At 41.6% G+C, this 12,785-nt stretch overlaps 1 protein-coding gene across 1 annotated transcript in view; it reads left to right on the forward strand.

The window, feature by feature from the left end:
* The first annotated feature begins 12,016 nt into the window (after nucleotides 1-12,016).
* The window catches only part of FNDC1 (fibronectin type III domain containing 1), an 83,160-nt gene continuing 82,391 nt past the window's right edge, over nucleotides 12,017-12,785 (forward strand). Inside the window, exon 1 of the mRNA XM_081944512.1 lies at nucleotides 12,017-12,315. Within this exon, the coding sequence (XP_081800638.1) occupies nucleotides 12,228-12,315 (88 nt within the window). The 5' untranslated portion in view covers nucleotides 12,017-12,227. The remainder of the gene's footprint in view (nucleotides 12,316-12,785) is intronic.

Here is a 12,785-nt window from a genome sequence, read left to right on the forward strand (position 1 = left end):
AATGTTGGAATTTCAGTCTCTATGTACGCTTTTCTTCTTTTCCATTTACCTGCTAGTTATTACTATTGGCAATTGGATGTTGCTATATTCTTATAGAAGAGTGAAAATATATTTCCCTGCAGTTGTTTTATTTTTATTTTTATTTAAATGTATTGCTGAACACAAAGCTTTCAAATTACCAGATAGATATTCATTTTAAAGTTAAAGAAATAGTTAATCTTTGTCAGGATGAGGTTGTGATAACAAAGAGGCTTAATCAGACTGATCATTGTGACTAAGACACTGAGCTTGTCGATCAGAAGTTCAGCAGTTCAGCGTTCGAATCCCTAGTGCTGCATAATGGGATGAGCTCCCGTTTGTCCCAGCTTCTGCCAACCTAGCAGTTCAAAAGCATGCAAAAAATGTAAGTAGAAAAATAGGGACCACTTTGGTGGGAAGGTAGCAGCGTTCTGTGCAGCTTTGGCATTGAGTCATGCTGGCCACATGACCATGGAGACATCTTTGAACAGCACTGGCTCTTTGGCTTTGAAATGGGGATGAGCATACATATGTGGGGGAACCTTTACCTTATTAGGGAAAAAGACTAATGCTGGAAAAGACAGAATGAAGGAAAGGACAAGGTGAACCAGCAGCAAAGTGGATGGACTCACTTACAAATGCATTGGGGACACCATTAGAAGAAGGACCCAACTGGAGACAGTTTGTCATGGAGAAAAATCTATCTGTATGATTACTAAGAACAGACTCTGAGTTGAAGGCACATCACCATCATCACTGATGTTTAAAGCTGTCGATATTCTATAAACTGCTGAGACTTGACTTGGATTGAAACACTGTATAATATAAATGCATTCACTCAATCAATTAACCACCTACTCAGTTAAATAAAGCTGCCACAGGAGAACCCAAGTTTCTCGATCTGGATCTTGTCCTGTCCTGTTCCAAAGTGAATACTTGGATGAAGGCGGTGGGTAGGATTCAAATAATTTAACAACCGGTTCTTTGCCCTAATGATTTCTTCCAATAACTAGTTTACCAAACTGCTCAGAAAATTAACAACTGGCTCTCCGGAAGTGGTGCAAACTGGCTGAATCCCACTACTGGATGAAGGTTGTCTGTGTCCACACTGAGTGATATTGAGGGCAACCCTCCTTGAAATTTGCTTGCCACCTTCCAGAAGTCACAACCACAATTTGAGAAGTCGCCTTAACTACCAGACTACACTGGCTCTCTGCCTTCCCGTCCCTCTCACTTTTTGTTATTGAAAGTCCTGAATGTAATGTAAATTTTTGTAATGGAATTACAAAAGCAATATACAAGAAAACAAAATAAAGGATGAAATGTTGCTAAATATAAGTTCACTATGATACTAATAAAGAAGTTAAATAGTTCTCTCCCTTTTTTATTGGCAGTGGATTTGGGGAGGGGGGATAAACTTTTTATTGCTGGCTTGTATTTTTGTGCAATAAGAGTTCTGGACTTAACTTGCTGCTCGTTTTTTGCAGCAATCAGCAGGAATTCAGGAAATCTTTAACATAGATTGGTTTTTCCTTCTTTTAATAAGTGTCATGCCAAACTTAATGCCAAAAAATAAGAATAAATAAAGTTTTAAAAATTTATTTGGCTTCAACTGTACTTTACATTAATTGATATAATTTCAGTTGAATTGTTTATTATATTTATATACTGTTATAAACAGAACTCACTTCCAGTTAGTTTAACTGGGTACCCACCAATCTTGTATCCATTTGAAGAAACATCTTGTGATACTTCAGGAGCCAAAGACTGTTTCCCCAAATCTTTATGGTCTGATAAATGGCATCCAGTGCCAGCACTGTTCCTCCTTCTGTACTTTTTCATTCATTGGCCTATTAATTTTTGTGGGTTGGAGTGTCCCCTAGTGACAAAGATGTATGGTTGTTCTTTCTTTCTTTCTTTTAGATCTAAATACATTCAAAGTCATATCGGGGTATAGGTTGGAAAGGAACTTTGGAACAGAAAAAAAAATGAAAAATATTGGGAAACGCTTATAGGGCACTAAGTACAAATCTTTAATATCTACTCTGCCTATCTCTTGAGGTGTGTGCTGATATTGGCCAACTCTATTTCTTTCCAGATGAAACAGGTGAGTTTTCAGCATTGTTTCCTGAACATCCTCATAGGCTGGATAAGAGCGGTTAAATTAAGTGTGAATTCTATTCAGATGTTACTTCATTAATTCATTCATTCAAGTTAATACTGCCTGACTTCAAATGATTCTGGCCAGCTCACAAAACATCAAGACAATAAAAAAATATATAGTGAATAACAACAAAACTGTTTCTAGATTCACCATTACAAGTTTTGTCTATGGAGATTCTCAGTCATCCAGGTCATAGTTATCCCAAAAGCACTTTTTCAAGAGGCAACTGGACTTTCTGGTTTTTCTTTGAAGATGTTTCATTTTTCATCCAAGAAGCTTCTTCAGCTCTGACAGGATGGCTTTGACATTCCTCACTGCCCAGCAGGCACCGGTACCCCCGTACCGGGGCGTACAAGCTGGAACCCACCATTGGTTATCCAACATCTTCTTTAAAACTTCCAGTATTGGAGCATTCACAACATCTGGAGGCAAGTTGTTCCACTGATTAATTGTTCTAACTATCTGGAAATTTCTCCTTAGTTCTAAATTGCTTCTCTCCTTGATTAGTTTCCACCCATTGCTTCTTGTTCTACCCTCAGGTGCTTTGGACAACAGCTTGACTCCATTTTCTTTGTGGCATCCCTGAGATATTGGAACACGGCTATGATGTCTCCCCTAGTCCTTCTCTTCATTAAACTAGACATACCCAGTTCCTGCAACTGTTCTTCATATGTTTTAGCTTCCAGTCCCCTAATCATCTTTGTTGCTCTTCTCTGCACTCTTTTTAGTGTCTCCACATCTTTTTTACATCGTGGCGACCAGAACTGAATGCAGTATTCCAAGTGTGGCCTTACCAAGGCATTATAAAGTGGTATTAACACGCCACGTGATCTTGATTCTATCCCTCTGTTTATGCAGCCTAGAACTGTGTTGGCTTTTTTGGCAGCTGCTGCACACTGCTGGCTCATATTTAAATGGTTGTCCACTAGGACTCCAAGATCCCTCTCACAGTTACTACTATTGAGCAACTACTATTTTTTTTCCTGGTGTCTCTTGGTTACAGACTTTTTTGCTCATTTCTCATTTTTGGAGGTTGATGGCACCAGCATTGTGTTTTGATGATGGTCTTAGCTGATCTCAAGCTCTTATTTCTTGCTTTGCTGGCACCAGTTTTTCAATCTCCATTGAAATATTACAATGAGTTTTATATGGGGCTGCACACCAAGCAGTTCCAAACTTGAAATTTTACATCTTTTTCTCCTGCCTAGTCATTCTAACAAATGGAGAGCTGGTCACATTTCTCTAGAGGAAATGGTTAATATTGGGAAATTGTTAGCGTTTTATCCCTAGTTTTCTGATCCTGCTAGTTCCAGCTATCACATCTGCCCATCATTATAGTATTTGTTCAAGGAAGATTGCAAGTGTTATGATTGATGCTAAGAATGGGCTAAGCATTCGTGTTGTTAATATTTTCATATGAATTGGCTGGATTTGGGAGCTGGAATGCAGTTTTCCTATGTTTTTCACTTTTCTCTGATTTTGGCATATTAAAAATTGCAGGAAAAAGTCCATATTATTAGGGAGATTACAAAATACTAAGGAAAACAGGGAGCAGAAAGGACATGGCTCACCACATAATTAAAATGCATACAATTTTTCATGTAAATTTTCATAAACGAATCCCAAGCTATTTTTTAAAAAATGGCAGAAATAGAACTTGAGCTAAAATTACACAGATGGGCAAACAGTTATGGAAATGAAACAGATTTATTTACTTATTAAATAAATGAAACAGATTTATCTATTTGAAGCATGTGCACACCAACCATATTATACAAAGGGCACATGAACCTGTATTTTGTGTGTTTCATCTGTTCTTTTCCTATCACTGTGGCATCTGCCAGCCATTTCCACAGGTATTTATGTATGTGTTCTTTCTATTTTCCCCATCAGTCTTATTGCAAGGTTCAATAATCTCCTTTTATTTTCTGCCAACATTGTTAAGAGTGAAACATGGATTTATGTGCTTTGTGAAAACAATCGGGGGGAAAAATGGGTATTTTAAAATTCAGGCCACAATAGTAGCAGATTTCTTGTTAACACTGAGGCATTGGCAAAAGACTGGTATTTTCCTGATTATTCTCTAATGGATATAATTCCTTGGTCAGCTCCTTCAAGAATAGTTTAGCATGCAGTCATTTATCAATTTGCTTTGTGGACATCAGTAGAATTGCATGAGCCACAAGACATTTAGTTATTCTGAACTTTAAAGCTGGGCATTGTAACTTGCTAGATGTATTGCTCTTTTGACAGATTTCTTTTAAAAAGTCTGCCAATCATTTTTTTTAAAAAAAAATCTGCTATCTCAGTAGGTAAGAATGTTTTGAAGACCTTTTGTGGCAATCCTACTTATTTTTTAAATGGCAATTTGTTGAATTACTCTTTTGGCACTGAAGGGCAGATTTGCACATAGTTGTTTTCCACAAAACTTTCAGGAAACAACTGGTTTTTTTTTTATCATTCACTCAGAAATGTAATTTATGGGAGACTTGGCATCAAACAGCATTGTGTTGCTGTTTTTTGTGTTTGGTTGGCAATTGCTGCAAATATGAACCATGCCTTTGGCCACTTGATCTTCCAAGAATATTCTGTGGTGGAATTCATATAATACCAGACAAACCACTACTTTCCAATGCTGGAGTATTTAAACTGTTTTGTCAATATATTGAACTACTGTCACTATATATGTGAGTCGCATCTGAACAGATTCTAGCTCGGCAAAAGTACCAACATACTTTACAAGGAAACAATCCCATTTCAATCTCTGACATGATATCCAGATAAGAAAACAGTTATGTTCACCACAATGTAGAAAAGATGTTGAGACTCTAGAAAGAGTGCAGAGAAGAGCAACAAAGGTGATTAGGGAACTGGAGGCTAAAACATATGAAGAACGGTTGCAGGAACTGGGTATGTCTAATTTAATGAAAAGAAGGACTAGGGGAGACATGATAGCAGTGCTCCAAGGACCTAGTTACTTGCGGGATCGCATCCTACCCCATACATCCCTGCGACCAATTCGCTCTCACAGAGAGGGACTCCTCCGGGTGCCGTCTAGTAAGCAATGCCAGCGGGCGGCGCCCAGGAGTAGGGCCTTCTCTGTGATGGGCCCAACCCTCTGGAATGACCTCCCCGCCGATATTAGAACCACCACTGATCTCTGCTCCTTCCGCAAGAAACTTAAGACCCACCTGTTCCAATTAGCTGGCCTGGCCCAATTATAGTTTTATTCTTGATCCTCCTGGCAGTTATTTTAAATTTCTGGGGTAGATTTTAATGTTGTTTTAATTACATTATTATTGTACAGATTTTATGTGATTCGTTTTTACGGGTTTTGATGCCTCCTCTATGTATATGTATATGTATATGTATATGGTGCTTTTACTTTTAACTTTGACTGTACACCGCCCCGAGTCCCTTCGGGGAGAGGGAGCGGTTTATAAATTTAATAAATCAAATCAAATCAAATCAATATCTCAGGGGTTGCCACAAAGAAGAGGGAGTCAAGCTATTCTCCAAGGCACCTGAGTGCAGAACAAGAAAGCAATGGGTGGAAACTGATCAAGGAGAGGAGCAATTTAGAACTGAGGAGAAATTTCCTGACAGTTAGAACAATTAATCAGTGGAACAACTTGCCTCCAGAAGTTGTGAATGCTCCAACACTGGAAGTTTTTAAGAAGATGTTGGATAACCATTTGTCTGAAGTGATGTAGGGTTTCCTGCCTAAGCAGGGGGTTGGACTAGAAGACATCCAAGATCCCTTCCTATTCTATTCTATTCTATTCTATTCTATTCTATTCTATTCTATTCTATTCCATTCCATTCCATTCCATTCCATTCCATTCCATTCCGTTCTATTCATTTTCCACTGACCCAGCAATGATATCATTGCATCCTTACATTGCCTTTGTTTTTTTTTTAAAAAAACTTCTAGTTTAACTGTGGCACAGGAGAAATCCCTGTGAAAATAATTCTGCAATCATAAAATGGGAGCTTGGGGGCCAGTGATTTCCCCATTGGTGGGACTTCATTAGGCACAAAGAGTAAGGGTTATTCATAAAGTTGCAGCATAGAAGATTTATTCAAGCTTCTACACAAGAATCTGGTTAACGGATGGTCAGCACTACTTTGATGCTAAATAAAAGTCAATGAAATTCAGGGGGGTGGTGGACTTTGATCTCTTGTTGCAGTACAAGGACTCTAAAATGATGACATGTTTAACTCAACCACCCAACTCTGCCTCTCTTCTCATCCAGAATTTTACCTTTGTCCAACCTCCTTAAATACACTTTTGCTTACCTTTGGAGTAAGCTTCTCCATGCATTGAGCAGCTATGATCCATTGTGGACTTTTAACTAAGCTTACAATTCCCTGTCCAGACAGCCTGTCCATGCTTTGACCAGAATCAAGGCAATTTGCTCAAGAGTAGGTAGTGATGCAGAACAAAATATTTTACAAGAAACAGTGCCTTCATGATTAGATATGAAAAGAGAGAAAAAACCAGTAAACAAAGACAGATCCTTGTTGGGACCATGGCCAGAATAACATCCAGAAGGAAGCAGATGTGATGCAAAGATCAGTGCACCAGCCAAGTGTTACTGCCTAAGAGCATACTTGAATTTCTGTTGGGGGGAAAAAGTGGAACACAAACTCTAAAAAGGTATATGAGCAGCCACCTTAGCAGAACTGTGATAGTGTGCTACTTATATTGTAAAGATAAGTATAGTCATGTACAGAACAAATAAAGAGGGAGCTAGTGGAGCCAAAAAAATATAGTGCCAAAATGAGAATCCTCCTTGGAGGTGATGTCAGTTTTAGGTGAAACATTTAAATTATGCATATGATTTAATATTGTAACCTCCATCACTCCCCCCCCCTTCTTTTGGCAAAAGTTAATGTAACAGAACAAAACAGGTGACACATGGCCATGGATACAAGTTTGGGCTTATTGAAACATTGCACCCCATTTAATGTACTGTTTCCATTCTGTGAGGAATTCCATTTTTCATTTTTATTTCCCACTTAAATGTTCTCTGAAGGTGCAAAGCTTGTAGAGATAAGCAGATATAAAGGAATCCTGCAGCTCTTTTGTTTCCCACTGCTACATTCTGCCATTTGTTCCCTCGATGCATTCGCAGTTTCCTTTGAGAAATATGGAAAATTCTTTTTTTTATTATTTTCCTTTCTGCTCTGTCTAGCACTTGTGGGAACAGCAGCACAAGAGGCTGACTGGGATGGAGAAAAAAATATTGCGGCTCATCAGCCTGAATAACTTAAGAAGCAGATCTTCTGTTGACTTCCCCTAGAGTTTGGTCTGTAGGGTAGCAAGAATAGCACATGCCTTAAGCAGAAGGTTACAGGAATGTGGTATCCCATAGTTAATTCTTAGCACTGTAATAATGAAGTTTTATTTCCCAGAAAAAGACAGATTCCATAAACCTACCCAATCAAAAAATAAAGCATGCATTCCTCCTCCTCCTCCCCTCTCCTCCTCCTCCTCCTCCTCCTCCTCCTCCTCCTCCTCCTCCTCCTCCTCCTCCTCCTCCTCCTCCTCCTCCTCCTCCTCCTCCATTGTGTTGAAGGAAGCCACAGAGTCACTTGAAACTGAGATGGGCAGCATATAAATTTAACAAACAAAGATAGAAGAAAAGAAAGAAATTTCAAAACACAAAAACCTTACTGCAAACCCTTGAGTGGTTTCTTTCCTCTGGCCAAGCTAAACACCAGAAAACAGAGTTGGGTGGGAAAAACTGTTTTATTTTTTAAAACCAACTTTGGACTGTCACTCCTTTTAAAATTGCATTTCTCATTGACTCCCAAGGAGTTTAGTGATGCAGTAGGAGCAAATAAACGGCTGGTGCTACTACTTCAGAGGTGGTATCCAGCAGTTCTGGAGAACTAATAGTGGAAATTTTCAGTAGTTGAGAGAACTGGTAAATATCACCTCTAACTGGCCCCGCCCCCATCTATTCTTTGCCTCCCGAGTCCCAGCTGATCGGAGGCAATGGAGATTTTACCATATTCTTCCCCTGCCATTCCCACCAAGCCATGCCCACAGAACCAGTAGTAATTTTTTTTGAATCCCACCGCTATAATACTCCTCTCTTTGGCTGAAGAACCTTCCTAGAGAAGCTCTTTTTTCCTCAACCAAATCTTGCAGTCTTCTTCAGTCACCTGCCACACAGCCCAGATTAACAGAATAAAAGAGTTGGAAGGGACCTTGGAGGTCCTCTAGCCCAGGGGTCCCCAACCCCTGGGCCGCAGTCTATTCGGAATTGGGCCGCCTGAGTGGCTGGATGACTTTACTAGTACTTTCTGCCTAGGTCTGATACAGGGTAACTGGCTCAAGATCACGAAGACAGCTCTATAGTCAAAGCAAGACTGGAACTCAGTCTCGTGACTTCTAATCCAATGCCTTAACTATTAAACCAAATCAACTCTTATAGGTAGCAGTAAGAGATGCCAATCTGGAGTTAGTTGAATGCTTCCATAGCTCCTGATACGCTAATCCCGTTTTCCTGAAAATAAGGCCTCCCGGGATAATAAGCCCAATTGGGCTTTTGAGCACATGCGCTAAAATAAGCCCTCCCCTGAAAATAAGCTCTCCCTGAAAATATTGCAGCACATGAAGTGACCACACTCGCTGCCTCCTGCACCTCCCAAAAAATAAGACCAAACACTTATTTTGGGGGTCAAAAGACCCTGTATTATTTTGGGGGGAACATGGACCTTGAATCTAGTAGTTACTCTAGCTGTGACTTGGCAACATGTTTTATTACAAACCTGGTAACTCCAAACTACTTCCCAGATTTTGCCCTTTCTACACTTAAATCCCTTTCATATAGAGACAAGTTCAAGGCTACCCTAAGGTTTCGGTAGCCCACTGAGAAAAATAACAAGATGAAGCCAGCATAATCTACACAAACCATAATGACACCATGCTGATGACATTTGCACAGTGATGTCTTCACATTACGTATTTACGTACTTTCACCCTAACGTCTGGCACAAACACAAAGGTTCTGACGTTTGCACTATGCACACTCTTCACTTACTTCCCTGACCTGCCACTCATTCAATGGATGGTGGCTTTTCCTAATTCTTCGTAGAGAGACAAAGGAATCAGGAGGTTGATTCTTACATCAATACTGACAATAGGAAGGTATCCAGTGCCACACATATGGGGCAGTAAGATAGTCTTGAGAAGTGTTTTTCAAACTTGACAACTTTAAGATGTGTGGACTTCAACTCCTAGAATGCCTTGTTATGATCATGCTGGCTGGGGAATTCTGGGAATTGAAGTCAACACCTCTTAAAGTTGCCAAATTGAAAAACACTGGGTTAGAGGGTGAAAGCCAAGCTGTCTAGCAAATGGCCTCTTTGCTCTTCTGACTATCTTGAAGGCATCATTGTAATCAGGGGTGGGCTGCTGGGGTTTGCAGGGATTCGGGAGAACCTCTAGCTAAGATTCTATGCAGTTCAGAGGAACCCCCCCCCCCAAATCCCACTCCTGGCTGGCTCAGCCCAGTCCACCCTCCCCTCCCAGGAGTCCCCATGCAGCCCATTTTGGTTGCAGATAAATGCAGGGTGAGTGTGGAGGCTTGAGGAGGGTGAAAAACAGGCCTACTGGAAGTTCGGGAAGGCTGGAAATGGGCCCATTTCCAGCCTCCAGAGGGCCTCCGAAGCCTAGGGAGGCCGTTTTTGCCCTCCCAGAGGCTCGAGGAAAGCTTCTGGAACCCGGGGAGGGCTAAAACACCCCCCTGTCATGGTGCAGGAGGCCAATTAGGCACACCCACCATGGCCACGCCCACCCAGCAACCCGTCAGAGAACCCCTTGCTAAATTTTTTGAAGCCCACTCCTGATTGTAATGTCCTTTATGTCAGTATGAGGAGGCAATTTCCTCAGTTATAGTACAACAACACTTGAAAAATTTCTTCTCATCTATAGGTCAGCCCATTAATAGGCTTATATATTTCCTGATATGTAAATAATACTTGAGGACTACCATTACAACTTTTACCCTTCTTACAAGGGAATGATTTTAGCATGAATGAATAGTTGGTTCTACTCTCAGTGTGCAAGACATAACCCTTCTGTTAAGATGTTGTTCTGCTGCCTAGCACAGGGAAACAGGAAGGGAAGTTTGAGGGAATAAGTTTTTTAGTTTTCAAATCCCCAATGTTTAGCTTGAAGGGCACTTTTACCTGCATATAGGAGGAGGGTTTTTTGAATATATCAACATCTAGGCTGGAAGTAATGATCTGCTCCATAATTTTTCTTCATTTACATCCACCATAATGTTGCTTCATAAGCCACTTCATAAGCATTTGTAACTTCTCATTCTTGTACAAGATGGATGAGAAGGAATCAATAGGAAAGTGCATGGATAAATAAAAGCCTTAAAACCTGCTTTCAAGTTTTAAAAGAAAAAATAAACTATAAAACTTGGGAACCACTTGAGTCTGTGAGTTTCTTGAGGAAGGATGCTAAAAACAGTAAGGGGAACATTATTTGGTCTTTTTAAAACAGAAGAGAAGTTAAGACATTCATTCAACCTTAATAATTCCCAGCCCTTCTGCCAATTCAATTCTGGCCACACCCCTTTTCGTAGTGTGCCATCAACATTAGGACTAGCAGTGGTCATCCAGATTTCGGGAGCCCAAAAGAAAACTCTAGTTAAACTTGATGTGGACCCTGAGCTAATCAAAAATTGCATATTTCTGGTTTAGCAGTATGTTTATATTACATATGGAAAATCTAGCCTTGTATAGGCATTCTTAAAAAGAAACTCAAACCTACCATGTTTCCCCGAAAATAAGACAGGGTCTTATTTTCTTTTGACCCCCGAAATAAACACTTGGCCTTATTTTGGGGGAGGTCTTATTATTTTTGAGGTGCAGGAGGTGGCAAGCGTGGTCACCTCAGGGCTGCTGCTGTGTTTCAATATTTTCAGGGAGGACTTATTTTCGGGGAAGGGCTTATTTTAGCACAGGCGCTCAAAAGCCCGATTGGGCTTATTATCCAGGGAGGTCTTATTTTTGGGGAAACAGGGTAGAAACCTTTGTTTACTATAACTTAAAAGGTGATAGTAAAAATTACTATAACCCTACATATTTGAATGTGCTAAACAACTAAAATCACAGAGGTACAGGACATTAAGAAGAAAACAAAACAAGTCAGCAACCATGGCAGAACTTAGTTTGGTCTAGAAATTTAGCAGGTTCTTCTTGTCCAGGGGTGTCCAAACTTGGCAACTTTAAGACTTGTGGACTTCAACTTCCAGAATTCCCCAGCCAGCATGGCTGGCTGGGGAATTCTGGGAGTTGAAGTCCACAAGTCTTAAAGTTGCCAAGTTTGGACACCCCTGTTCTTGTCCTACATACTACTTCGCAAGGTTGTTGTATGGATAAACGTTTGGGGCTTATATGTCGTCCTTTAAAAGAGGAGCGATAAAAATGCAATGAAATGAATTCCGAAAACAGAACAGGAAAAGGGAACATAATGTCCCTCGGTGTATTTTGTCTTTCACATTTTTAAAAACTTTGCCTTCAGACCTATTACTTTCCTCGCCTGCCGTCTCAAAGGCAAGCAAACCTCCCCCCGCCATTGCAGAGCCATTGTTTTGGACGGCTGGTTTCTGGTTGATTTTGTGATGGAGATTCCCAGTGATCACCTCATAGATCGATCTCCAGCCGATTCTGTCCCCAACGGAACCCGATCGGAAGCGTCTGTTTCTTTTACTTTACTTCGAATCGCGGTGACTGCAATGGCGCCACCGGCCAGCAGGAGGAGACAGGAGGCCGGCGAGGCAGCCCCGCGGAGAGAAGCGGGGACAGTGATGAAGAGAAGGGGCGAGCAAAGACGGCAACGGAGGCGAGGCTGATCTCTGCTAGTGGGAACCAGAGGGGAAGCGCGGAGGAAGAGCGCGGTCTCTGCACCGGCCCGTCGGCATCAACTCCCAGCCACCTTCTGCGGACACCGCTTTCTACCTTCCCTTTGGCAGTTTTCAAGGCGCCCCTTTGGTCCCTTGCGCCCACCAGCTCCATGGCTGCTTCGGTTTCGCGGACCTGCTTGCTCACCGTCGGGACGCTTCTGGTGCTCCTCGTCGCCTTGCTCCACTCTGCCTCCCCAGGTACAGTCCCCGGTTCGTTTCTCTCGACGGCGTGCCCGCGGGCGCCCTTATGGAGAGGGAGGGAACTTGGGAGCCCCCTGGGGTAGTTTGCAGAAGGGGTTGGGACGTTTCTCCCCACCCACCCCGGTTACATTCCTCAGCATGGCACCCCAGGATGCGTGGGACTACACTTCCAATGCTCCCCAGTTGGCTTTGTTGGCCAAGGAGGACAGGAGTGTATCTGAAGGGTCGGCGCTTCAGAGAGTCGCAACGCCAGCCACTTCCACCCTAGGAATACCTTGCGCGAGAAATGTCGCGCTTCCCAATTCTTATCGCCCTTTCTTGTCCCGCATAGCTCTTATCTCCACCTGCTTTGGGGTCTGTCATCCAATTGGGTTTCCTGGCGGGGCAAAATTCTGCTAGCATGGACTTTTTTCGTTTTCTTTTTGCATCCCATAGAATGAACAGGCAAAAGTGATTGGACAGGATTG

This window comes from Natrix helvetica (genome assembly GCF_964273705.1).
Source record: "Natrix helvetica genome assembly, chromosome: 2".
In the NCBI taxonomy this organism is placed as follows: Eukaryota; Metazoa; Chordata; class Lepidosauria; order Squamata; family Natricidae; genus Natrix; species Natrix helvetica.